Source organism: Podarcis filfolensis (assembly GCF_964270895.1).
Source record: "Podarcis filfolensis genome assembly, chromosome: 2".
Lineage (NCBI taxonomy): Eukaryota > Metazoa > Chordata > Lepidosauria > Squamata > Lacertidae > Podarcis > Podarcis filfolensis.
The window spans coordinates 24,751,257-24,778,015 of record NC_139605.1 but is presented as its reverse complement, the minus strand read 5'-3'; the positions used below and the strand labels follow the sequence as shown (position 1 = coordinate 24,778,015).

The 26,759-nt window shown below is 44.1% G+C and overlaps 2 protein-coding genes across 5 annotated transcripts in view; one reads left to right on the top strand and one right to left on the bottom strand.

Moving 5' to 3' along the window:
* The window catches only part of LOC310757157 (uncharacterized protein C3orf49), a 285,131-nt gene that overhangs the window by 52,038 nt on the left and 206,334 nt on the right, over positions 1–26,759 (bottom strand). Inside the window, exon 6 of one of the 2 annotated variants that reach the window (XR_014545046.1) lies at positions 2,342–2,366. The exons of the other annotated variant lie outside the window; for it this stretch is intronic. The gene's annotated coding sequence lies outside the window, so the exon portion shown is untranslated. Of the gene's footprint in view, positions 1–2,341; positions 2,367–26,759 lie in introns of those variants that run through there. 2 annotated transcript variants of the gene reach the window in all.
* The window catches only part of PRICKLE2 (prickle planar cell polarity protein 2), a 251,058-nt gene that overhangs the window by 193,496 nt on the left and 30,803 nt on the right, over positions 1–26,759 (top strand). For 2 of the 3 annotated variants that reach the window (XM_083600660.1, XM_083600661.1), the window contains 4 exons: positions 7,975–8,088; positions 18,117–18,254; positions 19,472–19,675; positions 20,746–20,932. In XM_083600660.1, the coding sequence (XP_083456786.1) occupies positions 7,975–8,088; positions 18,117–18,254; positions 19,472–19,675; positions 20,746–20,932 (643 nt within the window). Of the gene's footprint in view, positions 1–7,601; positions 7,653–7,974; positions 8,089–18,116; positions 18,255–19,471; positions 19,676–20,745; positions 20,933–26,759 lie in introns of those variants that run through there. The other variant, XM_083600662.1, reaches the window with a different exon arrangement.

Sequence of the window (26,759 nt, the reverse complement as noted above, 5' to 3'; positions counted from 1 at the left end):
GGGGAGGCAGGAAAGTAAAGGCAGCGGCGCTTCATGGGTGAGTGAACAGAGGCGTCACATTCTTTACTCAGGGCAAAAACCTACATAGCTGCAAAATGGCCAACCCTCTGGAAACTTAGCATGTCAGGGGGGGAAACCCTCCTTTAGTTGTGAGAAAGCTCTGAACAAATTCAGTTCTTTTTTAAAAAAATATTTTATTTATAGGTTTTCCGTTATACACTCATATCATTTTCTGTTTTTATACAGTAATTCTTTTCAGCTTCCCACCCAACCTTCCATGACGGTTCTTTATACATCTTAATTATACAGTGATACCTCGGGTTAAGGGACACGGGTGGCGCTGTGGGTTAAACCACAGAGCCTAGGGCCTGCCGATTAGAAGGTCGGCGGTTCAAATCCCCGCGATGGGATGAGTTCCCGTTGCTCAGTCCCTGCTCCTGCCAACCTAGTAGTTCGAAAGCATGTCAAAGTGCAAGTAGAGAAATAGGTACCGCTCCGGTGGTAATGGCGGTAAATGGCGTTTCCGTGCGCTGCTCTGGTTCGCCAGAAGCGGCTTAGTCATGCTGGCCACATGACCCGGAAGCTGTACGCTGACTCCCTCGGCCAATAAAGCAAGATGAGCGCCGCAACCCCAGAGTTGGTCACGATTGGACCTAATGGTCAGGGGTCCCTTTACCTTTACCTTTACCTCAGGTTAAGGGACGCGGGTGGCGCTGTGGGTTAAATGAATACTCTCCCAGAATACTGCCCCCCAGATTCCTTAAAGGGGAGGGGTGGGTGATGGCCACAACCTCCCCTCCCATAAACCAAGCTTTTCCAATGCCTAACCACCAAACCTTACAAAGTTGTGACGATTTGAAACCAAAATTGGATGCCTGCATAAGCAAACTGTTCAGCTGGAGCAGCTTGAGAGAAAATACTTTCAAAATGCTGAAGCATGTTTAGAGACAGTTTTCATCTAAACAATACGCCCTTGCATTTTTGCAAACAGGCCTTGCCAAAGGGTGGAAAAGGGGTGGGGAGAGGGAAAGGCTGTGAATTTTCGTGACATACTAGGTCAAGGTAGTTGAGTGTCCATTTTTTTTAATTTACTTACAGTTTGGTGCTGGCAGATGCCTTTTGTCAGAGAAATAACTGAATCCCTAGAGTACCTGCAGGCTTTAAAGAAATACCTCCCAGGATTTTTAGTCATCCCTAAGGAACATGCATAGCTATGACTTTAAAAACTGAGGTACTTTGAAATTCGAGGGGAGGAGAAAAAGAACAGAGAGAAATACTAAATGAGGCTGATGAGGAACTTGAATGTATTGTGGGCTAATGCAATTATTTCCCTCGATTCCTTTGAATAAAGTTGGCTGAACTTGAAAGAGAATCTTCCTCTTGTTTCATTTTACAAGGCTTCCCCTCCACCACCACTTTTTCTTTCTTTATGCTTGAAGGAACTGTTAATTTCCAACATACTTATTACCTTCTTGCTGGCGATGTCTCTGTGTTACGTCACGTTATTTCAACTGCCCTTCTTTATAGAAAAAAATGAGAAATTCATATTTGGAAAAAGATTGAGAGATCAATAATATTTGGGGCAGGGGAGCGGAGCTTGCTTTGCTGTGTGTGACTGGTCTATGAAATGCGTTGTTTGTGAAATATTCTCCCAAGATCTTATTTGATGCAAGACTAGACCTGCTTTAGCAATTCTCTTTATTTTTGCCAACGTTCACATTATGTCGCTGTACCTAACTCTAGGTATTTGCACCTGATGATGACCATTGTGTATTACATCACAGAGGCACTTTTAAATACAATGGCCAGCTTTAATGGGTTATGGAAGGGCCTTAGTTCATGGGTAGAGTGCATGCAAAAGATTCCAGCTTTAACCCCTTGGCACCTCAAGTTCAAGGGGTCAAATAGCAGGTGATGAAAAGACCCTGGACAGGTGATGCTAGTCAGAGTAAGGAATCCAGAACTAGATGGGTACATTGTGACTGTGTTCACACGTCACTCTAAGCCATGGTTTAGAGCATGGGTAGGCAAACTAGGGGACACGGGTGGCGCTGTGGGTTAAACCACAGAGCCTAGGGCTTGCCGATCGGAAGGTCGGCGGTTCAAATCCCCGCAACAGGGTGAGCTCCCGTTGCTCGGTCCCTGCAGGAGCCAACCTAGCAGTTCAAAAGCACGTCAAAGTGCAAGTAGATAAATAGGTACCACTCTTGCGGGAAGGTAAACGGCATTTCCGTGCACTGCTCTGGTTCACCAGAAGTGGCTTAGTCATGCTGGCCACATGACCCGGCCAATAAAGCGAGATGAGTGCCGCAACCCCAGAGTCGGCCGCGACTGGACCTAATGGTCAGGGGTCTTTTTACCTTTAACTAGGCAAACTAAGGCCTGGGGGCTGGATCTGGCCCAATCACCTTCTAAATCCGGCCCATGGACGGTCTGGGAATTAGTGGTTTTTTTACATGAAAATAATGTGTCCTTTTATTTAAAATGCATCTCTGGGTTATTTGTGGGGCCTGCCTGGTGTTTTTACATGAGTAGAACGTGTCCTTTTATTTAAAATGCATCTCTGGGTTATTCGTGGGGTATAGGAATTCGTTCATGATGTTTTTTCAAAATCTAGTCCGGCCCCCCACAAGGTCTGAGGGACAGTGGACCGGCCCCCTGCTGAAAAAGTTTGCTGACCCCTGCTCTAAGCCATGGTTTAGAGTGAGGTGCACAAGCTATAGAGAGCCTCAGCTTCCCCTCTTCCCACACAGCTTTTTGCTTTTGATTCACCACATTGTAGTAACCAGTCTGTAGTTAATGCTGACTATGGTTAACTTCAAATAAGTCAGCTTCGAAAACATGGTTAGGAGGCTGACTTGTTGGAACTAACCATTATTTAGTGTCAATCAAAATTCCAGGTGCGAACAGCACTGCAAACCGTGGTTAACTAAAAGTGGAAACAAAATATTCCGAGCTCCTGTGTCTGTCTGCAGTTGTGGGCTGGATGAAGGCAAATAAACTTGAGTGTAAGCACTGGCAGGAGAGAGGCCCTCTGGATGAATGGCTCTCATGTCATTTACCTGAACTGGATGTGGTTGCAGTCCTTGGTATAAACTGTTTCAGGACAGACAATCTTCTGTCCAGGGACTAAGCTAACTGTGGTGCCAGTGGGATATACCCCCACCCCAAAGCAAATAAAGTGGTACCTCTGGTTACATACTTAATTCGTTCCAGAGGTCCGTTCTTAACCTGAAACTGTTCTTAACCTGGAGACCACTTTAGTTAATGGGGCCTCCTGCTGCCGCTGCGCCACCGGAGCACGATTTCTGTTCTCATCCTGAAGCAAAGTTCTTAACCTGAAGCACTATTTCTGGGTTAGCGGAGTCTGTATCCTGAAGCGTATGTAACCTGAAGTATATGTAACCCGAGGTACCACTGTACTCTTTTGGAAGAGGGGTTTTCTTAGGAACTGCAGCTGGGAGAGAAAGGGTTAATTTCCTCATCTACTCCTGCTCTGATCCCATTAGTTATCAGCTGCTCCCCCCCCACACACACAGCTGATGCAATTTGCATATATATTTTTTTAAAACCTGCTTGTTACATACACAAAGACAAATTTAACATTGTGTGTACTTTGGCCCTGAGGAACCATTTATTTCCCAGGCTTGCTTTCTCTGCTCCCCCACAATTCCATCTTGTCAGCCTTCTGTGTTTTCAAACGGAATTGCTGTCAGATGTTGAAATCCTCCTTCCACAAACTTGAATGAATTTCAGACTGAGCAGAATGGGAGCATCAGGCAAATCTATCTTCCTTCTGAGTCCCCTCTAGACACATCCCACTAGGCTACCGCCTTCCTTGTAAGCAGTTGCTGTGACGCAGCCTACCGCATTGTGCCAACGTAGCATCCTATCCAGCAAGCGTGTTTTGTAATGAGACACTGGTACTAAGTGTGTCCTATAATAGGAACGCTGTGTAAAGGCACAGAAAGTCTTGTTCTCCAATCCTGAGTATCCGCCCCCCCTCACTGATTTCAACAGTGCTTTCTTCCAATTGCATTTAGGAATGGAACCTGAGAGTTTATTTACGCAAACCCTGGTTTTTCAGGACCTAGTCTGACACTCTAACCGCTGTACCAGACTGCCTATCTACTGCCTCTCAGTAAGGTTTATGATAGGTTTATAATCAAGGCTGCCTTTGTGGCCTTGGGTACCTGCACTGTAGAAGGAAGATTCCTCTCTGTTGGTTCTCCTGGACCTCACGTTTGTTTTTGATACCACGAGTCGTGGTACCCCTTCAGGACTAGCTGGCTGGATTGGGGTTGAGAACCCCTATTCTGTTTTCGGGTATAGTCTAGCCTAGAGGGCAGGTACCAGAAGAATCTAGTGCTCAGGGACAACTGTTTATCTCGTTGGTCTTTGGCTGTAAACAGAACAAATTAAAAGCCTGCTTGAATTAAGCAGTACATTTTGCTCTATTCAGCCTGGAGCTGTTTGGCCAGTTTTAATTTATTTAAAAGATTATTCTGTACATGTTTTTCTTTATAATCCATTGTTAAGACAAGCAGATGGTAAAGAGGGGAGATGGAAAGGGTTAGCGGGCATTACTATCACTGAGAGAAGCATACACCATCAAGGATTTAAAAGCATTTTGGAAGTGGAACTGCAGTGGGGAGGTGGTGAAATGCGCCCATACTTTCTAGGTGATGATACTGAATTCAGAAGATGACGTATCACCTGTAGGAGAAACTGCATATCATTCAGGTGGATGTGCTCTGGGATTCTCTCTTGGCTGGCGCCCAGTTTTACAGCCCAAGGAGAACATGCATTGATTTTGAAGGATGGTAAAAGCGAAAGCTTCTGAAAATCCACTTAATGATGACATTCACGATTTGCCTGCAGAGCAAGGAGTTGAAATCACCTGGGCAGAATCTGAAGGAGTCGGTGCTTTCTTTGGGGTTTACCTGAATGGCGTCTTTCTTGGATCTGATCCAAATCTCCTTAACAGTCCCTGGTTCGTTTCAGGTGACGAGGTGCAGGTCAGGACCTGCTGTCTCTGTTTTGGGTTGGTTTTAGTTTCCCAAAGTCATTTGCCCATCCCTGCAGAGCTATTTCTTTAATCTGATGGGAGATAGCTCCAACAGACCTCCTGACATGAAATGGAAGACTTCCCAGAGGAAATGCTTGAAAGCGTCATGCTCTGGTTTTTCCTGTGCCACGGCCAGAAAACAAATATCTACGCACACGATAACCTGATTGCCATTTAGACTTGTTATCTCCTCCTTTCTGTGCTCTGGGTCTTTACAGCTTATTACCTTGGGGACAAGCGTGACATAATTTGGCAGCCAGTCAAGAATAAATTACTTGTGGATTCACACAGTTTCAAGGGCGTCCTGGGCACAGATACTCAATAGCAGAAAATCAGCCGTGCTGTATCTACAGAGCACAGAGGCAGTTAGCTATCGACAGGGGCATTTGATTGTTAAATGCAGACATTCAGAAATCAACTGATGATTGTGGTGGAGAAAAGGCGTAATCGGAGACCTGGCTTGAGATTTCAACCACCCAGGTTACAGGCTGCTCAGGCGAGCTTTGGTTCGGTTAGCCTTCCTTAACTTGGTTGTATCGCCTTCCTTCGCGTTCAGCTTAATGAACTGCATGTTCAGGGACCAGGTGAAGGATGCGCTATAAATGCAAAGTAAGTGGTGCTGAGATTTTATTTGTAACCATTTAGTTGGTGGCTTTTAAGACTTCTGGTTGGAGATTCCTTGGCTGAACAAATTGGTTGCTCATAATATAGAGTGGGGGCATAGTCGTGGATTCATTGCATAAACTTTCTCTGCAGTTCTGGGCTTCATTCAAAGCATCTCTTTCTGTGATGCATGCAAATGATTGCAATGGGGTTGGGCATGTAAAATAAACACTGCAGCTTCAATGTGAGTGCATTATGTGGCTGTTTTCAGGCTGGCGTAGATGATGGAGAGCTATCCTGTAGTATGAGAGGTCTCTCCTTCCTGTTACTGTGTTGGGGTGATATTTCTGAGAAACCTAATTTCTACTTTCCCCCGGGTAAAATCTAAGATGGTAGGGACACGTTACAGCCTCATCCCATTCCCATACACATTTGCTTAGAACTGCTTAGTGCAAGGATTTTTGTGATTCCCATACATACCATTCACGTCCCTGTAAGGTTTGTTTTGATTAATTTACTTAAATTATATCCCACTGCACACTCAAAAACTAAAAAGGCCCTCAACAGGCAACAACAGTTAAAAAGCAATAAGATGTCTTCTATATAAAAACTGTCAATTAAAAGTTGTTCTTTAAACCCCAACATAAATAACAATTACAAGTTCATAGCAGAGGATTGCAATAAAGCATCATCTAAGACCGGAATAAAATTGACATTTATAAATGTTTTCTGGAGCAGCATTACCTCCTAAAACCCAAGCAAGCCCTTCTAGGGAGGGAGAATTGCACCAAGGGCCCCTCCATCGAAATGCCAGGCCTCTCATTCCACATCACCCAGTGGTGGCGTTTAGAGAGCAGGCCTTCTTCTGATGGCTTTACGAGCAAAGGGAGGCTCATAGGACAATGAAGCGTTTTCTGAGGTGATTTGGGCTAAAACATTCCTGGTGCAGGTGTGGAGACTCTCAATGTGGCAATGATGAGCCCCTTGCTAGGAGGGACCATAGCTTCATGGTAGAGACCGTGACTTGCATGCAGACAGTCCCAGGTTCTTTCTCTGGCACCCCCCAATTAATTAAAGGAACATACAGCAAATGATGTGAAAAATCACTGTCTGACACCCCAAAGAGCTGCTGCCCACTGGAATCGGCACAGTTGAAGAGGCTGTACAAATCGCACCATTCCTCCAGCGTTGTCATGGGACGTGATGGTGGTGCTTGTGTTTCTGAGGATACGATACCTCCAAAATGGTGTCACATTCTTGCCACACACACACACATGGCAGGGAAAAGATGTCCTAGCAGCTGGTTGTTATGTTTCAGAAGGGGCAACCCGGCACAGAACCTTTGAGGCAAGCCGATGGGTTGCTTGAGTGACAGGATTTTCTGTTGAACGTCAGCTGAGCTCCTCTAAGTGTGGCATGTTCCGGAAAAGAAGGTGGAGAGCAATCCCCAGCTTCCACATTCTGAACCGTGTTCCCTCAGATCAAGTAGACGGGGCTGTTTGTACTCGGCGTTACTTGCCGCTCGCCATTTCCGCCTTACAAGCGTCGCATCGGAATGATCACAGAGCGTGATGCTGCGCTGTAGCTGGTCTCCGGGAAGAACTAGGCTGCTTTGTTAGGGCCCATAGCTGCAGCGGAAGTGTGTGCCCATCATCAACGCACGCACGAGAAATGGGATCTCTTGGGACCCGGCCTTGTTGCACTGCACCTTGTGCTGCACTCTTCATGTTTGTTTTTAATTACACACTCTGAGACTTAAAGGGAGAACCCAGCCTTCCGACAGATTTTATCTGCTGATTATTTTCACAAATTGTTACAGAAAAGGCCTTGGGGGCTGGAGTGTAGGTGGAGGCTCAGTTACCCAGTCATAGATTGGATGCCAAGGGGGAGCGTCTTAACCTACGCTCGCAAAGGCAGGTGCTGACAGATCCTCCTAGCCAAGGGAAACATGCTTACATTCTGGAGAGTGACAGAGAAAACGGTAAAGTACGACCTTGGCGGGTTAGCTTTAGACCGAAAACAGACTGCTCTCCCCTCGCCCTCCGCCCTCGCTCTTGCTTTGACCCTCTTCCAAACAAATTTCGGTTTCTGTCAGATAAAGAGCATTTGCCTTTGTCCTAAGGAAAGTTTGCTTTTCTGTTTTGTTTTGGGGTTTTTTTAAAAAATAGCTGCACGTCTTTGGTAATCTCGAGTGCCGCTGCTCAGAGCGCTTGATTTCTCTGTGTCTTGTCAATCGAAAGCAAAACAAAAACAAAAACGAAGCCAAGACATTGTACTGCAGTCCCCCTTTTTCTAACATTTAGGTTCATCAGTACTACAGCTGCCTCCCAGAAGACAAAGTGCCCTACGTGAACAGCCCAGGGGAGAAAGCCCGTATCAAACAGCTCCTTCACCAGCTGCCGCCACACGACAATGAGGTGAGTCATTTAGAAATAATTGGGGAAACATTGGCTTAGTGCACACCGCAGGGGACTGGACCATCTTTCTGATGTCGCTGTTGCGTGCAGCAATTAGCCAGTTAACCAAGGCTCTGGCAAAGGATTTGTTAAAGGATTGTTTTGCAAAAGCTCTCTGGGTTTTTAAAAATGTTTCCCTCACTTTGCCCCCTCCCCACCACTCTCATGCTGGCTGATGAATTACTTGGCAGAGACCCTGCCCTCTGTACTTGTTCTCAGTTGAATAGAAAGGGAAACAGTCCTCATATTTTATCTGGAAATGCATATTTATGCAATGCCTATTTAGAGTCTAGATGTCCTATTACTTACGTTTATCTCTTCAATATTTCTTGCTTTTGCTTTGACTGAGAATCGCAGTTTCCAACTTTTATTTTCCTGGAAAAGACATATTTTGTGGTGAGAGATGTTGATAGTTTTTTATACATAAAAATGATGAAAGCTTTTGGGCTCAGACTCACAGAAAAACTGGCCTGGCTCTCAGTGTAAATGACATACTCTTAAATTGTAACTATAGGTACAATAAACGTTTCTCTCTGTGCGGAATTGTTGCTGCTGTGGGTTAAAATATTACTAGATAAAAGAGCATATATTTCTCATGCGGTTGCTAAAATATTAAGTTTTCTGCTTTTGTATTGAATTGAAGAACTGAAACATACAGGCTTTTTATTGCATCTGGCTGTGAGGTTATATATGACAGCAAAAAGTAAAATTTTAAATGTTGTCTTTGGGACACATTAAAATGGGTTGCTTGCACCACATCTGCAACTTGCCACTGTGAGGAGCCACTTGCTCAGCCTTTGTCAACCTAGTTCCCCCTAGAAGATTTGGGCTTCATCTCTCACCATCCCTATCCATTGATCATGCTGGCTGGGGCTGATGGGAGTTGTAGTCCGAAAAAATTACCCAGAGGGCACCAGGTTGTTAACCACTGACTTACTAAGCTACATAAGGCATGAAATGCATATTTGCATCTAACATAACAGGGTTTTTTAAAAAATGCAAATGCACCAGTGGGGAATTTAACCCTTTCCTCCTCTCCTGCATTCCTGAAAAAAGAGTTCTACTTCTGCATTTTATGTTGTGCCCCTCTTAGGGATTGATTCCCTCCCCCCCTTGGATTCCACAGCAAGCAACTGCTGCCCTGGCCACAACATTTGCTGCTTCGCAGAAGAGAATTTAAAACTCGCAGCTCTTCCTCTCCACTGGAAAAGAACATGGGGAGCTGTGTTCAGCGTATTTTCAGTTAACTAAAGCCATAGAACGGGACCTTACATCCATACCAAAAACTTCCAAAGCCAGACAAAAAACCCCAAACTGCTTCCTGATACTTTGACACCCCAGAAGTCTCTACTCACTTTGCTCCAGTTGAGCATTGTTTTGAAGACTGACTTAGCTTCTCCTTGTTAAGAATACCAGCAGCACCTTAAGTGGTTTTCAGATGATTACTAAATCGCATGCAAGAGAATGGACACCCATAGAGAAAGCTCAGTCCCCAAACTGGCCTTCTCCAACCTGGTGCCCTTCCATCAGCACCAGCTAGGTGGTGGTTAGAGATAACAGTTGAAGTTCAAACAGCTGGAGGGCACAAAGTTGGAGAAGGCTTCTTTAAATCTTTGGACTCACAGCTGTCCTTGGAGGCGCAGGTTAATTCTGTGTCCGGGGCAGGTGTCTACCAGCTCCATCTGGTATGCAGGCTGAGACCCTACATGCCCACAGACTGTCTTGCCAGAGTGGTGCATGCTCTAGTTATCTCCCGCTTGGACTACTGCAATGTGCTCTATGTGGGGCTACCTTTGAAGGTGACTTGGAAACTGCAATTAATCCAGAATGCGGTGACTGGGATTGGCCACTGAGACCATATAACACCTGTCCTGAAAGATATTCATTGGCTCCCAGTATGTTTCTGAGCACAATTCAAAGTGTTGGTGCTGACTTTTAAAGCCCTAAACGGCTTCGGTCCCGTATACCTGAAGGAGCATCTCCACCCCCACCGTTCAGCCCGGACACTGAGATCCAGCGCCGAGGGCCTTCTGGCGGTTCCCTCACTGCGAGAAGTGAGGTTACAGGGAACCAGACAGAGGGCCTTCTCAGTAGTGGCGCCTGCCCTGTGGAATGCCCTCCCAGCAGATGTCAAGTTAATAAGCAACTATTTTACTTTTAAAAGACAACTGAAGGTGGCCCTGTTTAGGGAACTTTTTAATGTTTGATGCTGTACCGCCTCTCCCCATATGATCTGACCTGGACTCTGTGATCATCATCTGAGAACTTTCTTCATGTGGCTCCTCCACAAGAGGCCCAGAGGGTAGCAACACGAGACTGGGCCTTTTCTGTGATGGCTCCCTGTTTCTCGAATGCTCTCCCCAGGAAGGCTTGCCTGGCACCTTTGTTACATACCTTTAGGTACCATACTTTCCTCTATAACCAGGCCTTTGGCTGGTTAAACATTCTATGGCCTTTTAAATGTATTTGTGGGAGGGGAGTTATTGATTTGATTTTGGTTGGTTTTTTTGTTATGTATTTGGCTGTGTTTGGCCCTGGCTGTGTTATAGTTAGCTGCTAGTGTTTGCTAGTACCATGAGCGTGTGAGGTTAAAAAAATCAAAAATCAAACTTCTGGTAGCCTATCAAATGTATTATGCTGTGAAGCTGAGACATGTTTGTTTTCGTTTCAAAAAGCTGTTAACAGAATTGTAAAATCCTGCTGTTGGAAGAGACTCAAAAGACATTAAATACCTCCCTTAAAGTGAGATCCTCCAATTGCAGAATTGGAGTCTAGACTAAGGCCCAGGGACATCAAGCAAAGATGTTCCAAGGCAATAAGTACTCTTGGAATTGAGTTTTAACTCCTCATCAATAGTCTTAAAAGTTGCCAACTACAAATGAGTCCAAAGACAGGCGGGTCTCCCAATATAGAAAGGGGTGGCTGTAAAATTAGGCAAGGTGTGAAGAAAGCAGATAGAGAGAAGCTTTACTCCCTCATCCAAAAGTGACTGGCTGGAGCCTCAAGGAAAACAATACAATCCATACTTAATTCATGGAATTCACTGCTGCAAGATGTGACAATGGCCACTAGCTGAAGATGGCTTCAGATAAATTGATAACAGGATGTTGATCAATGACTACTGATCACAGTGGTTATATGCAGCTTCTAGGTTGGGGCAATAGCAGTTGAGGGCTGTTGACTCCATGTCCTTTTTGTGGTGTTTATGCACTTCTAAAATGAATGCCTTGCAGTGCTGCAAATGTGTGCTCAATCCCAGTCCCCGGTCGTGCTTGAGAACAGTTTTATCCAAGCTGGTGACCCCCAGGGCAGTGTTGGCTGGGGCTGATAGGAGTTTTGCTCCAAAACATCTGTAGGGCACCAGGTTGGCCTTAATCCCAATCTTACTCTGGTGTTAGAAGTGATTTTCCAGCTGTTTTAATGTAGCTTGAAAATCTTATTCTGTGACCCACCTTGTAGGCCTGTTTTGGCCAAAGAAAGACAGATGAAATAAATACATTCAACTTCCAAAACACTCGGCTTCAAAGGCGCGGCTTCCAATTGGCTGCAGGAACTTCCTGCAGCCAATTGGAAGCCACAAAAGCCCTGCTGGACGTTCGGGTTCCGAAAGAACGTTTACAAACCGCAACACTCACTTCCGGGTTTGTGGCGTTCAGGAGCCAAAACGTTCGACTGCTAAGGCGTTCGTCAACCAAGTTACAACTGTAATCATCTTGCATATTTTTATCCTGGTATAAGGTTTTGTCTTTTTAAAGAAATGTGGTATGCCCCTTATTGCTGTTTTAGCATAGAGCAGGGAATGCTTTTTAAAACTCTCTGTTCCAAAGAGCTTACTTTCTAGACATAAACAAACTCCCTGGTTAGTGGGCATGGCTGGGTTTCCCCCTTCTCTTTGGGTAATTCTTCCCTTTAATTATTCTTTATTTTCAGATCTTTGCTTTGTGTGAGTCTACAGGCTACTCTTAAGCTACACTCATGTTAGGGGCATCACTTTAGCTGGTCCATAATATTTAACTGGGAAAATAATTTATTCCTGCTCTGAAATAAGGTGATCATTTAAGGAGAGAGTCCTGTTTGATGATATATTTTTATAATGCCATTAGTATATTGTCAGCTTTATATTTTATCCCTTTCCTAAAATGGGATTTGCCTTTTTCAGGGCTGGCATATCCTGGATCAATGTTTCATTGAGCTATTCACTATGCCCCCAAGATTTACTTGTTTGTTTATTTAAAAGCATTTATATACCACTTAATATTTCAAAAACTAACTTATCCAGTTCCTGGCCAGTCACTACTATCTCAGACTGCCCAAAGTTAGGATTTTTTGACTCAATGTGCTGAGTTTACATTGGGTTGTATTTGACATATTCATGCCACCTTGGACATATATTTTTGGAGCTCTTCACAATCTCTTCCTCTTATCTCACGTTCAGGGGTTTTTGATGAGGGACATTTATCAAAAGCTTTTTGAAACCCCAAGATCCCAATGGGTCCACAATCCAGAGCATGACACAATCCAGTGTCTGACCGAAGCCTCCTTTATTGAGCTTCTGCGAGAGAGAGAAAAGTTCATACCATCTAATGCCCAGAGGAAAGAGAAAGCATTTCTAGAACACAGTGGCCCATAACTACATAAAAAATTCCAAATTCTCTGGAAAGAAAGATGCTTAATTCCTTTGGGAGATGGATACTTACAGAATATCTGTATTCCATTTGTGCAGAGATTTGCTTCTGTAGAAGTTCTGTAGAACTCAGAAGCACTTGATTGAACAAAAAAGAATAAGCCCTTTAAAATAAGTCCTTTAAAATCTTTCTATCTCTGCCCGGGAATCAGTTAAGAGATCCATCCCCACAATTGTTCTTGGGACAATTGTTCTTGTTAATATTAGGAAATGATTTTTGATCTCCAGTCTGAGTTTAGAAATGCTCTCTTCCCTTTAGAATATTAATCCTTAACCATATTAATGTATTTGGTACTTTTCTAGAAGAAAAGTCCTGGCTGGAGCAGATGTAGCTCTCTTTCTACCCCTGCTTATAATTTTTTAACAGCTAATTTACAGGTCTGGCAGAACTAGTGCAGCAAATTAGCTCCTCCTACCTCACCTATAAAGGGACGTGGGTGGCGCTGTGGCTTAAACCACAGAGCCTAGGACTTGCAGATCAGAAGGTCGGCGGTTCGAATCCCTGCGACGGGGTGAGCTCCCGTTGCTCAGTCCCTGCTCCTGCCAACCTAGCAGTTCAAAAGCACATCAAAGTGCAAGTAGATAAATAGGTACCGCTCCAGTGGGAAGGTAAACGGTGTTTCCGTGCGCTGCTCTGGTTCACCAAAAGTGGCTTAGTCATGCTGGCCACATGACCCGGAAGCTGTACGCCGGCTCCCTCGGCCAGTAAAACGAGATGAGCACCGCAACCCCAGAGTCGGTCACGATTGGACCTAATGGTCAGGGGTCCCTTTACCTTTACCTTTTACCTCACCTATAATCTTTTGATTATCCACTCTGGCTTCTTTAATCCAAATAGAATAAAGAAAGGTAAAGGTACACCTGCCCGTACGGGCCAGTCGTGTCCGACTCTGGGGTTGCACGCCCATCTCGCTTAAGAGGCTGGGGGCCAGCGCTGTCCGAAGACACTTCCGGGTCACGTGGCCAGCGTGACAAGCTGCATCTGGCGAGCCAGCGCAGCACACGGAAACGCCGTTTACCTTCCCGCTAGTAAGCGGTCCCTATTTATCTACTTGCACCCGGGGGTGCTTTCGAACTGCTAGGTTGGCAGGCGCTGGGACCGAGCAACGGGAGCGCACCCCGCCGCGGGGATTCGAACCGCCGACTTGACAATCTGCAAGTCCTAGGAGCTGAGGTTTTACCCACAGTGCCACCCGCGTCCCACATAGAATGGGTATTCCCAAATAGAATACAGGAATACAAAAATTGGGAAGCAGGATCAGAGTCTTCTATAAGAACAGAAAGCATATGACAGGAAGAGAGATCCAGCAGGCTTTGGAAAACACAGCTTACTCTTGGGTTCATATATACCAAGTCTTACATTTTATCTCCCAAACAAACATCACAACCCAGGCAACCCAGTCTTTAACTCCCCTGGAAAATATAATTTATTCTGCTGATCCATTGGGCAAGGGTATCATTTCTTTAATTTACAGCTCATTAACCAATTTTTCTTGCAAACCTTTACATGCTCTCAAACTCCACTGGGAGAGAGATTTGAATGATACTCTAAACGAGCCTTCCTGGAACAGAATCTGGCAGAAATTCCCTTTTCAATTTTATTCAGCTAAACTTAGGGGAAACGCACAAGAGCTAACTCATAGATTGTATTTGCATCCTGTACTACTCAATAAAATCAATTGCACTCTCCCAACAACTGGCTGGAGAAACTGTTAAAATGTAGCTTCATTTTTCCACATGTGTTGGACTTGTCAAAAGCTTGGTATATTTTGGGATAACTTTTTTTGTGAAATGAGTATGAAAACTAAACAACAGGTACATCTCGACCTCAGTGTTGCTTTACTAACTATATTTGAAGGAGATTATGAAGAATTGAAGACAGAAGTGCCTGGCTTGCTCTGGTCCATGGGGTCATGAAGAGTCAGACACGACTAAACGACTAAACAACAACAACATGAAGAATTATCATTTAAAAAGCTAATTTTACAGTTAATATCAGCTGCTTGCTTGATGTTGCCAGTAACTCAAGAACCCTAAATGTTATCTGAAATGTGGCTGAATCAAATCTGGGACGTGGCACTGTTGGACAAACTGACTGGTAAACTAGGTGAACAAGGAATAAACAAATCAAGAGATGCTTTCCAAAACACATGGTTTGACTTTATTTCATGTGTTTGTTCAAAAGAGCATGGCTATCGACCACCAGTGACTCGCAGCAAGCTGTGGACCATGCATATTGGGCCATGAGTCAACAGTGTGATGCAGCAGCAAACAAAGCAATGCTATTCTAGGCTGCATCAACAAAAGTATAGTGTCCAGATTGAGGGAAGTTATAGTACCGCTCTATTCTGCCTTGGTCAGACCACACCTGGAATACTGTGTCCAGTTCTGGGCACCAGAAGGATGTCGACAAGCTGGAACTTGTGCAGTGAAGGGCAACCAAGATGATCCAGGGTCTGGAAACCAAGCCGTATGAGGAATGGTTGAAGGAGATGGGCATGTTTAGCCTGGAAAAGAGGAGACTGAGAGGAGATATGATAACCATCGTCAAATATCTTAAGGGCTGTCACATGGAAGATGGAGCAAGCTTGTTTTCTCCTGCTTTGGAGGGCAGGACTCAAGACAACAATGGCTTTAAGTTACAGGAAAGGTGATTCCAACTAAACACCAGGAAGAACTTTCTGACAGGAGAATGGGCTCCCTGGGGAGGTGGTGGACTCTCCTTCCTTGGAAGTTTTTAGCAGATGTTGGACAGCCAATCTGTCATGGATTCTTTAGTTGGTATTCCTGCATCGCAGGGGGTTGAACTAGATCAGGCTTCCTCAACCTCGGCCCTCCAGATGTTTTTGGCCTACAACTTCCATGATCCCTAGCTAGCAGGACCAGTGGTCAAGGATGATGGGAATTGTAGTTTCAAAACATCTGGAGGGCCAGGGCTGAGGAAGCCTGGACTAGATGACCCTTGGGTCCCTTCCAGCTGTATGATTCTAGTAGGATGACTTTCAAACTATAGTTTTTCTATGTCTCTCATATGAATCTGTTCTTCCATGCGGGGTGTGGGGAAAGTTTATTGAATGTTGTTCTGTATAATACCAGTAAAATATAAATACACCGGGGTTTTTTAAAGTGCAGGGTGTGGCATTGCCAAATTGCAAAATGCAGCCAAGTATATATATATAACCCTCTGGAAGGCTTACAAGCCAAGGGCATGAGGACAACAGCAATCCTGTGTATCTGGAGTTCAGAGGTCCATTGCCCCCTGAAGATGAATGTTTCATGTAGCGTCTTTGGTTGACAGGAATGGCTTCCCTGAGTGAAGCTGGTTTGCATAGGTATACAGAGCTTCAGCTGGGTGGATCCAAAGGGAGGTTATGGCGGGAGTGACTTTTCTGTGGTTCTCCATTCCATTCCCAGATAGCTCAGTTGGTTAGAGCACAGTGCTGATAACACCAAGGTTGCAGGTTCGAACCCTGTATGGGACAGCTGCACATTCCTGCATTGCAGGGGGTTGGACTAGATGATCCTCAGGGTCCCTTCCAACTCTATGATTCTATTATTTCCCCTCCCCTAATTTTTCCATGAGGGAGCACTCAGCAGTCTGTGGCCACTGAGCATGCTCAGTCCTAATAATGTTGGGTTTGGGTTTGCCCACCAACCTTAGTGCTTCCTCCCTTTCTTAAGTTCATCATTGTACTTCTGCAAATGCTTGCGTTCCCCAAGCCTCCTGACCCCTCCCTCTTTCCTGCAGACATTGTCAGTTTCGACTCCTTAAGGGTTTGCCCCTTGGAGAATGAGTTTGCTGTTAGTTATATATGATTATAAATCACACTGTTACTTTTGTTCAGGCAGGGCCTTCAGGCTCTTACATCACTTGTGCCAGAATTCTGCACCTGAAGCATGATCCTTGTTTTTTTATTTTAGATTATTTTAAATGCGTTACTCGAGAAGGTGTTTTCAAAAGCATCGTGCAGTCTGGGACCGCTCTAGTTAAAATTTAAAAACAAAACAGAATGGGAGGTGAAAACCCAAGGGCGCTCAGATGATCTTTTACATATGGCCTGTTGGCACTTCAAAATTGCAGTCCATTGAATTATTTTCCTAGGGCTGAAAAAGGGTTTGTCTGTGTGTCTCCCTTTCAGTAACTTGGGTTTCGCCCTGAGAAATTGTAGTGTGCATTTTAAATATTTGAAGGCAAGGCGGCCGGTGGAGGGGAGGCCTTTTAATCATCCTGACAACATCTTGTTGGTCTTGGCTTAAGCCTGAGCCCAGTTTCAGTGAACAAGCAAGCAAATAGTTGTGGACCTGCCATAAGCTGCGCCGTCAAGAGCTTGCTAAGCTCTTTTGAGTGCCACTGAAGTACCTTTTTAAAAGAGCCTTGTCTACTGAATCAGGAAGTAATTTATCCCTTCTCAGCTTTGAGTTCAGCAGCAAGTGAATTAGCGATACTCTGTTGACTTACAGAAACCAGACCAGTATGTGCCAGGAGAAGACCAAGATGGCGGTCCCTTTTAGATACAGTGCAATCGCATCATATGCTGAGGTTATACATGCCCAGGATAATATGCATATGTGGAAATCACACAACATTTCCTTATTTTCTAGCCTGCTATTGGATGGCAAGTCGGGAAGACTTTCTGTAGTGTCTCTACTGCCTTTCCCCACTCCTCCATGTCTGAGTGGTTGAGTGACTGGAGGAAGAAGAGAGATGGAGGTGGAAGGGAGACAGGTAGAGACAGATGCAGGCAGAAGAAAAAGGCTGAAATTGATTCGGAATGGCACTGAAGCCAAACATGTATAGTTTAATTCCTGCAAGTTAAATGTGTGTGTGATGTGACTTGACTGTACCAGTAGTGAGAGGAAAAGGGCTAGAAAGCCACAGCCCAAGGAAGTCTTCTTAATTTTCCTTGGATTTCACAGTTTTCCAGTGCGTTAATCTCTGGATTGGCCATGTCCCTTGAGTAGTGTCCTAGCATTGTGATTATTCCCTTACACATCCATTTTAAAAAAAAATAATGTGCATGTGTGCATATTGGGAGTATCATTAATAAACTGGATAGCAGCAGTCAAAGGGGTAGGATAGAAAGCAGCAGAGACCATTGTGGTTTGAGGAGAGGAAAAAGAGAAATCGGCTTGCGAGAGTCTGATCTGGGCTGAAAGCCCATCTGTTGAGGGGGGAAATGTCTGCATGTAGGTGGCAAGTTCCTCCCACGTTGCCTGCAAAAAAAAAGAAAAGAAAAAGTGTTGGAGGAGAAGCCAAGGCTTTGAACTTCCAGTGTAACACAGATCATTGCTGATTAATCTCTAGGTACGATATTGCAACTCACTGGATGAAGAAGAGAAGAGAGAACTCAAACTCTTCAGCAATCAGAGGAAAAGGGAGAACCTGGGCAGAGGCAATGTCCGACCCTTTCCAGTCACCATGACTGGCGCCATTTGTGAGCAGGTAGGTCTATCTTCACAACATGTTTTCGGCCAGATGAACCTTGGATTCACAGAGCAGTTTCCCCACTTTGTGGCATTATGTTACTGTGGCACACATACAGCACAGTCTTGCAAATTGTGTTTCTTGCAGAGGGTTATTGGGTTGTTTTTGCTTTGATTATGTATTTTGTGTTTTTATATTGTGATTTTATCTTGTGAACCTCCCTGGGACCTGCAGGTATAGGGCAGTATACATATTTAACAACTGATAATGCTTTTAGTCGCAATGTTTAGCTTTGGGTTATGAGAGGTCATAAAAAGAGACGCTGGCAAGTCAGGAAGCAAATTTGTTCTTTGCTTTGACCTTACAGAGGAAGTTTAGTATGAATTCTTATTAATTAAACTATTCTCAGGGTCAGAGAATTTTCTTGTGTGGATTGCTGGGGGGGGGAGGGTTCCCCCCACATAATCCCCAGGGGAAATTGCATCTAGGCCTTGCATTGCTAGAACATAAAACCATAAGCAAAACAAACTTGCTCACAGCCAGAATTGAGGAAACCTAGAAAAGCATGTCTTCCCTCATGTCTGAAATATTTTGGACAAAACCTCCACCTGGTTCTCCCTTGCAGACATGAAGAAGACTGGGGGGGAAATGACAGTATGTCATTATTTTGCATGTTGAAATTTCTAAAAGATTCTTTATAAGTCAAAACACAACACACTCCCACTGTTTCTCCCCATATTTTTTTCAATATGGGAAGCCCTCCCAACATGTTGATCACACGAAAGGGAACCCAGATACCAGTGGAAGGAAGCATGCTATCCTGTGAAGTTCCTATGCAGTATCAAAGCAGCCCAGCTCTCTTGCCTTCCTCTCTGTGTGATGAAAGACAGAACAGGCAGAAAGAGAAACAGAATCTGGTGCTCTGGCTGTTGTTTGCTTTCTCCAAGCCCCATCCATATATGGATGGTGTTTGGAGTGTACAAGCAGCAACCACTGCGTTGTGATTGGGAGCTGTAATGGTGCTCATGCTCGTGTGGAGAGCGCATCATTTCATTTTCATTTGAACCCCAGTTTGACAAAGGACCTGGGTTGTGAATAACCAGAGGAGCGACATGCATGATGTATCATTTTGTAGAACCTCGTATTCTCTCCAATGCTGCCATGAGGCCTGGCTGCCCTCAGCTGTTTCCCCCTCGAGTGCCGTAAGAACAGGTTCCTCCTTAATGTCTTCGCAGTGTGGAGGCCAAATCAACGGAGGAGACATAGCCGTCTTTGCATCGAGGGCAGGTCATGGAGTTTGCTGGCACCCGCCATGCTTTATATGCAGCGTCTGCAACGAGCTGCTGGTAGATCTCATCTATTTCTATCAAGATGGGAAGATTTATTGTGGCCGGCACCACGCGGAATGCCTCAAGCCTCGGTGTGCGGCATGTGATGAGGTAAGGCCAGCCAAACATCTCTCCTCCCGTTAATCATGATGAATGGTTGCAAGTTTCCAAAGTCCTCTTTGCCAGCCTATCTTTGCATCTACAGCTTGCAGCTCTGTCAAATATCTCCAGACTGGTTCACATGTTAGTCTCTGTAGCGGCTTCTCTTTGCAACGGCCAGCACAAGCCTGCGTGGATGCAGATGCCCACACCTAGCCCAATGCCCCTGCCAAGCCCAGAACTGCTGGCCATTCATCCACAGTTTATCCTTTTGCAGGGTGGGGAGGAAATCTGCACTTGCCTTCATCGAAACAGATTTGCACTGTGTACAACAGTGTACATGATAAATTGTGCGTGCTTTCTCCTCCACCCCTTTAATGCCCAGTCTGCAACTGAGAGGTGGGAGAGAGGGAAGCTGCAGCCTGTTTCAATAGGCCAGGGACAGGATCGTAGTGAATTCAAACTGCCAAACTTCATGGCAGCTTTAGGGTTTTGAACACGGCTTGTTGATTTCGAACCACAGTACAGTATTAATCACGCACTGCTGCACCTCATTAGTTTGCCGAAATCCAACGATTCTCCAGCTCCCTGGTAGTCGAGGTATCGGAGCCCAAACCACAATCAAGATTTTGTGAAATCTAGCTTGTTTGCCCTTGTTGCATGTACAGAAGAAATATCAATATAAATGTAAGAGAATAATTAAAAAAACCTAACCCAATACCTCCCACTTCCTGGCCCCCATTTACTGAAAATGGAATGGGGGCCATCTTAGGCTATTCCACACAAACCCCTGTACCATGTACGTCCCATTTTCTCAACGACCATTTTGATTTATTTTGATTTATTTGCTGCAGTAGAAAATTAGGATTAAAAAAAAAGGCGTAGATGTAAGAGTCTTGAAGCAGCGAAGCTGTTAAAAAGCAAGCTCGAATCACAGGACAAGTTAATATTTATTTACTTGTCGATCAGTCTCCTCATGCGTTGAGCGTCTAGGCAAATGGCCTCTGTGACAGGTCGCAAGAAAAAATGAGCGAAGCTTTGCTTTCTAGGCCCTAACACGTTTGCTTGATTTCCCACTACAGATTATCTTTGCTGACGAGTGCACGGAGGCTGAGGGAAGGCACTGGCACATGAAGCACTTTTGCTGTTTTGAATGTGAAACAGTGCTGGGCGGGCAGCGGTACATCATGAAGGAAGGACGGCCATATTGCTGCAACTGTTTCGAATCCTTATACGCGGAGTATTGCGATACCTGCGCCCAGCACATTGGTAAGGGAGCCATTTCAAAACCTCCATCCCTAGCTGCCAAATTTGGAGGTGGGGGGATCGGGAGTGGGAATGATCCGGGCAACCTTTGATGTGGGTTTGTAGACATTATTTATTTCGTTTTTGTTTTTTTAAGGCACGAACACGATATGGCGTGTCGATACACCCGTTGCGTTATTGTTTTAAGGTGAAGCGCACCCCTAGGCGAGCAGTTGAAATGGCTTTGTTTTGGAAGTACATGACAGGCCCTGGCATCTGTTTCTGTCAGCCGTCCAACAAACCACTTGGCAGGTGTAGGCGTCTAGCTTTGGGCCCGGAGTCTACAAGGCAGTGTTACTGCTGGCGGGGAAGAAAAGGAAAATCTCTAGCGCCAATGCCAGCTCCGGATGGGGCTCCTGATTTCATCAGTTAAAAGAAATAGTCCTCAGCCCTGGAAAAAAAAGAGAGGGAAGATCAAGGAATATCTGTGTGGGGTTTTTTGTTGTTGTTATTATTATTATTATTATTATTATTATTATTATTATTAAAAAAACACTTTACTTTTCTATGCTAAGGAAGGAGACATTTTGCCCGTGAGGCATGGTAGCAAGCAACTCCGCTCTCAAAAGTGCTTTTAACGAGATTGCACAGCTATTCAGAAAAACAGCTCTGAAGCTCTCTCAGGATGCCTGGAGTAATTTTATACGTTTGAATATGTTGGGAAATCTCACTCAGAAGGCTTTAAAAAACAACAACCCATAGAGCCACGTTCTAAAATATTACGATGTAATATCTCCCGTCAAGCTCAATTAAAGAAGCGAAGGCGTCTGAAAGTGCTAAAATCCAGCCCTCCGCAGTCTTAAATCCAGGTCATGAAAGCCAAATGAAGAATACTAGCTGAGGGCTTATCAACACTTAGCTGTTGCCCAGCTCTTCCCAGGCATAGGTCTGCACTGTCCTGGTCTATTTCTGACTGCTCTTTTTTTTTGGGGGGGGGGGGTTCATGCTGAAGAACTACCCATGTGTGAGTGGCTCTATTTGAGGTGGAAACTCTGTTGGTTGCTGGAGAGCCTTGTCTTTTAGTTGCATGGAATGCATGGCATCTGCCTGTCAGTTAGTGCTGCAGGTGGTAATCATGCAAACAGGTGTGAGCAAAGGGTGGGGGGGGATTGTGGCCGCTGTTGTAACAAAGCCAGTGGAATCTGGCATTTACAGGTAGTGTTGTGGTGCTTTTGTCCTTCCGTAGCTGCTATAAGGGAGAGTCGTTGGGGCGGATTGCTCATGAGTCACAGGTGGACCAAAGCAGGGGTTTTGTTTTTTTTTAAATGTATTTTTAAAAATCCATCATACCAAGTAATAGCAATCAAAACCCATCCAAAAGAGTAACCAAATATGATTCCATCAGAACATAAAACCTTTAATGATGATGATTTTATTTGTACCCCACCCATCTGCCTGGTTTGCCCCAGCCACTCTGGGCAGCCTCCAAGATATATAAAAACATAATAAAACATGTAGTATAGTGTATTTTAAAATGGGGTTTTAGAGTTTTTAGGGGTTTTTGAATGTTTTATGTAGTTTTTATGTAGTTTCGTGGTAGTTTTATGTAGTTTTTATGTAGTTTTATGTAGTTTTTCAATTTAATTGTTCCGCAAGGGACAATGACAATAAAGATATCGGGGGGAAAAAGCTTTCCTATACAAGGCTGCCTTCATATGTCTTCTAAAGGTTATGTAGCTACTCATCTCCTTGACATCTGATTCAAAACAAATAATAGATCATTCCCCCACTAATACATTTCAGGGGTTTTTTAGCATTGTGTCTTAATGGTTGTAACCTGCCTTGGGACCTTAGGGTGAAGGGTGGGTTCTTAACAACAACAACAACAGCTATACAAAATCCAAAGTATCAGAAATGAGAACGATCTCCTTTATAATTCTATAATTAAGATCATGAACAGTTGGCTTGCCATCAGTGTCCCTAAGCTGTTCCAAAATTAAATTCCCTTTCTCAGGAATATGAGCACACACTGTAGTTTAAAAAAACAACACCACCAAAGCAAAACTCATTTTAAATGGGGAGACCCATCTGTAGCTAATGTTCTTCTTTTGAAGCTTATATATCCTGGAATTTAAGAGCGGACAAGTCTTAACAAGAGGACAGTATCTGAACTGGCACATTACCTATTCTTAATATCCTGTTTGTTCCATACAATTCCTTGAATCAGTTTTTCAGTGCATTATCACAGATTTTAACAAGAATGTATCTCAGATGCTTATTTGGATTTTAATCCAAATTAAAATTATCCTTGACTTGCTCATCTGAGAAAAGGAAAGAAGGAACTTGCTCATCTGAGAAAAGGCTCATCAAGGAAAGTACTGAACCAATATTCTGTAAAGGACAGTTTTTTATTATTATTATTATTATTATTATTATTATTATTATTATTATTATTACAGTGGTACCTTCTCCAGGGAGGATGTTCCATAAATGGGGCATCTCCACTGAAATTACCCTCTCCCCAGTTGCTACCTGCCTCACTTTTGTTTGTAGAAGAGCTTATGAAGAAGAACTTCGTTTTCAGGCAACCTCATATGAGGTCAACAAGTGCCAGCTCTTTGCAAAGACTACCAAGGCAGTTTTAGGAGCAAATGGGATATTTTCACATCAAAATTCTGTTACTCTAACCATTACCCTGCACTTGCTCTCCTACCAAGAGAGCTCAGTGAGCGCCGCATTCCCTTGTTTTGAGATGTTAGGGCATGGTATGCTACATGGCATCATACTTTAAAGAAAAAATCTACATTTTACTTAGTTGCAGAAGGGGCTTCTTTTAGTCAGATGTACTGACTCCGTGACTACGGCGATGCATGAATATGATCAGTAACGTTCTGTTCTCGAAAGACGTTCTTAGTTCCAAAAGCTACTTTGCTGTATGTAGGTAGGTGTTACTAAGGTAACAGCTTGTCACCTCCCCCAGTGTATCCTTTGATGAACTCGGCTGCAAAATAAAGGTATGTATAGGGATCCAAATTATCAAATAGATGCAGTTTTGATATGAAAAGCTGGCATGCTGTAGGCATGCTGCAGGCAATCTGCAGCAGCTGTTGGGGGGTTTTAAAGATACTCAACTTAATTTTTTAAGATAGTCAAATTATTGCACAAGGAACTTGCCACTTCTTTTTCTTGTAGTGGCACGATTGCTCATATCAAAAAATTGGAAAGGACATCTACATATCATACAATGGAAACAGGAAGTGTGGTCAATTGCTTTATCTGAGAAACTAACCAAAGGAGAACATGCCCTGAGTGATGCAACTGATAGGGATGATTTTGCTCAAATATGGCTTTACATCCCTTTACATAGTATTCAAACAACCCCCTTGATGTCTGGCACCTACCATTATGCATATAGATTTATGGGGAAATCTGCTGTATTAGTCTTCTGTTCTGGGAAAGGGGCAGGAGGAGGAAAACCAATTGTTTTGGTAATGTTATGTTTATATCTTAATATTAATAAGGGGGAAAGCAATTATGTAGGGGTACACTCAAATGTATTGTGGAGCCTTCCCCTCCAAATGTTTCTGGATTATAGCTCCCATTTTCACTGCCTTTTGGGCACATTGGCTGGGAACGATGGGACATCAAGAGAGCACATGTTGACCTCCCCTGGTGTAGAACTTCCATCTCTTAGCCTCAGTGAGCTTCTCATGAGCATTGGCCCCCATAGAAGGGACAACCCAGTGGAACTGATCCCTGTATCTTCTGCCTTTTGTGTGATAACCAGCCCCCTTAAAAAAATTCAGCAGACAGCCTTGCACATTGTTAGGAAGAGTGAAAATGGATCTAGCGCTCTCCATCCCACCTATCAGATTTGACAGACATTTCGCTGGTGGGTTGTAAATTAAAGATGATAATCTTTCCGTAAAGGCTGTGGGGAGGACTGCGGCGAATTACTCGCTTAGAATGTGAGCCCCATTCTTCCCAGGAAATTCAAACTTCAGTAAACTGCATTTCACTTAAGTAGATTTGCAAGCTCGGGTGCAAGAATATTCTGTTTCCATTTAAGGTGTATGTTATTATTTATGTACTTAAGAATCTCAGTTCTTTGCTTCTCTTGATTCAGCTTTTTAAATATGTTGCTACCTGCCCTCAGCCTTTGGGATGATGCTGGTTAATTGAAATAAAACGGATCACACAGTCAGCGCCATAATAATTGCCAGTGGATTGCATTTTAACATAGCCCACGAGCTGGATGAAGCCCTCAGCCAATATAATCTGGTCTCCAGCAGCCCCACCAAATTTAAATCCAGTTGTGGCAGCAAGTGTGAAAATTTGATGTTTAAGAGTTGTAGGATTATAAACACCCACACATATTGGTTGTATGCCCTTTGGATCAAGGGGTTTGGGCTGCTTTGCTCCTTCCAGGAGCTGATCTAAGTCATGGTTTGTCTCTGCATGTTGCTGAGACTCAGGTTCATGGGTTAGCTCTCTCAGATAACTCATAAACCAAACGGCAGAGGTTGCTTACAGCTCATGATTAGTCTGGAGAGAGCCAACCATGAGTCTGGGAGCAAAGCTGCCATGACTTCCTCTCCTGCAGCCTCTCTCGTGTGTTCACTCTCTAAGCCAGCCTTTCCCAACCTGTGGGTCCCCAGATGTTGTTGAACTACAACTCCCATCACCCCTAGCTAGCAAGGCCACAGCTCAGGGATGATTGGAGTTTAGTCCAACAACATCTGGGGACCCACAGGTTGAGAACTGCTGCTCTAAGCCATGGTTTGGCATAGTGTGATGCACAAACCAGGCCTCTGAAAACAAAAGCACATTTTTAAAACAGTAACAACTGGGCACACCCTGAATTCTAGCCTCTGAACACAATATTACACATGGCTGAAGACCCTTTTTCACGGGTGGTACGCAGTATTATTTTACACCACGATAGAATGTCCTGCACTGGCTTCTGAAGTAGTGTGTAAGTAAAGCAAGGAGTCTTGTGGCGCCTTAAAGACTAATAAATTTATTATGGCACACACATTCATGAACTAGAATCCCTTAAGCTGACCATAAGTTTCTTTCTTTTAAGAAATAATGTGTACTACTATAATCTAATATTGTTTCACACTGCTTCAACTCAAGACGTGCTCAGCAACATTTAGTGTTCTGATTGGCACAGTAGTTATACAGTGGTAACTCGGGTTAAGTACTTAATTCGTTCCGGAGGTCCGTACTTAACCTGAAACTGTTCTTAACCTGAAACACCACTTTAGCTAATGGGGCCTCCTGCTACCGCTGCCCCGCCGGAGCACGATTTCTGTTCTCATCCTGAAGCAAAGTTCTTAACCCGAGGTACTATTTCTGGGTTAGCGGAGTCTGTAACCTGAAGCGTATGTAACCCGAGGTACCACTGTACAGTAGATAGCGAGGAAGCTAAGCACAGGTATTATTTAGTAAGGAAAGCAAGAAAGCCTTGGTGTAGCTGCAACCTGGGCCTGATCATGTGATTTAAAGGCCAAAAGGGTGCTATATTATAAAAGCATAATTGCCCTATAATATATTGTCTTACTTATCCGTTGAAAATGTTACCAGCTGCTGCCTGAGAAACTGTATGATGCGCCGAGAGTTCTTGAGTGTGCAGTAAAGTCAAGATGCATCTGTTTCCCACTCAGGGATTTGACTTCTAGAGGATTAGAGGAAGGGACGGAAAATCGAGAAGAGCAGCTGTGGTGCATTGTGTGTGTGCACGCTTAAAAAAACCAAAATCTCACGCAAAGGCAAAAATAGGGAGCAAGAGACAAATACCTGAAAACCATTCCTGAAAAAAAGGAATAGTTGGAGCATGTATTCGCCA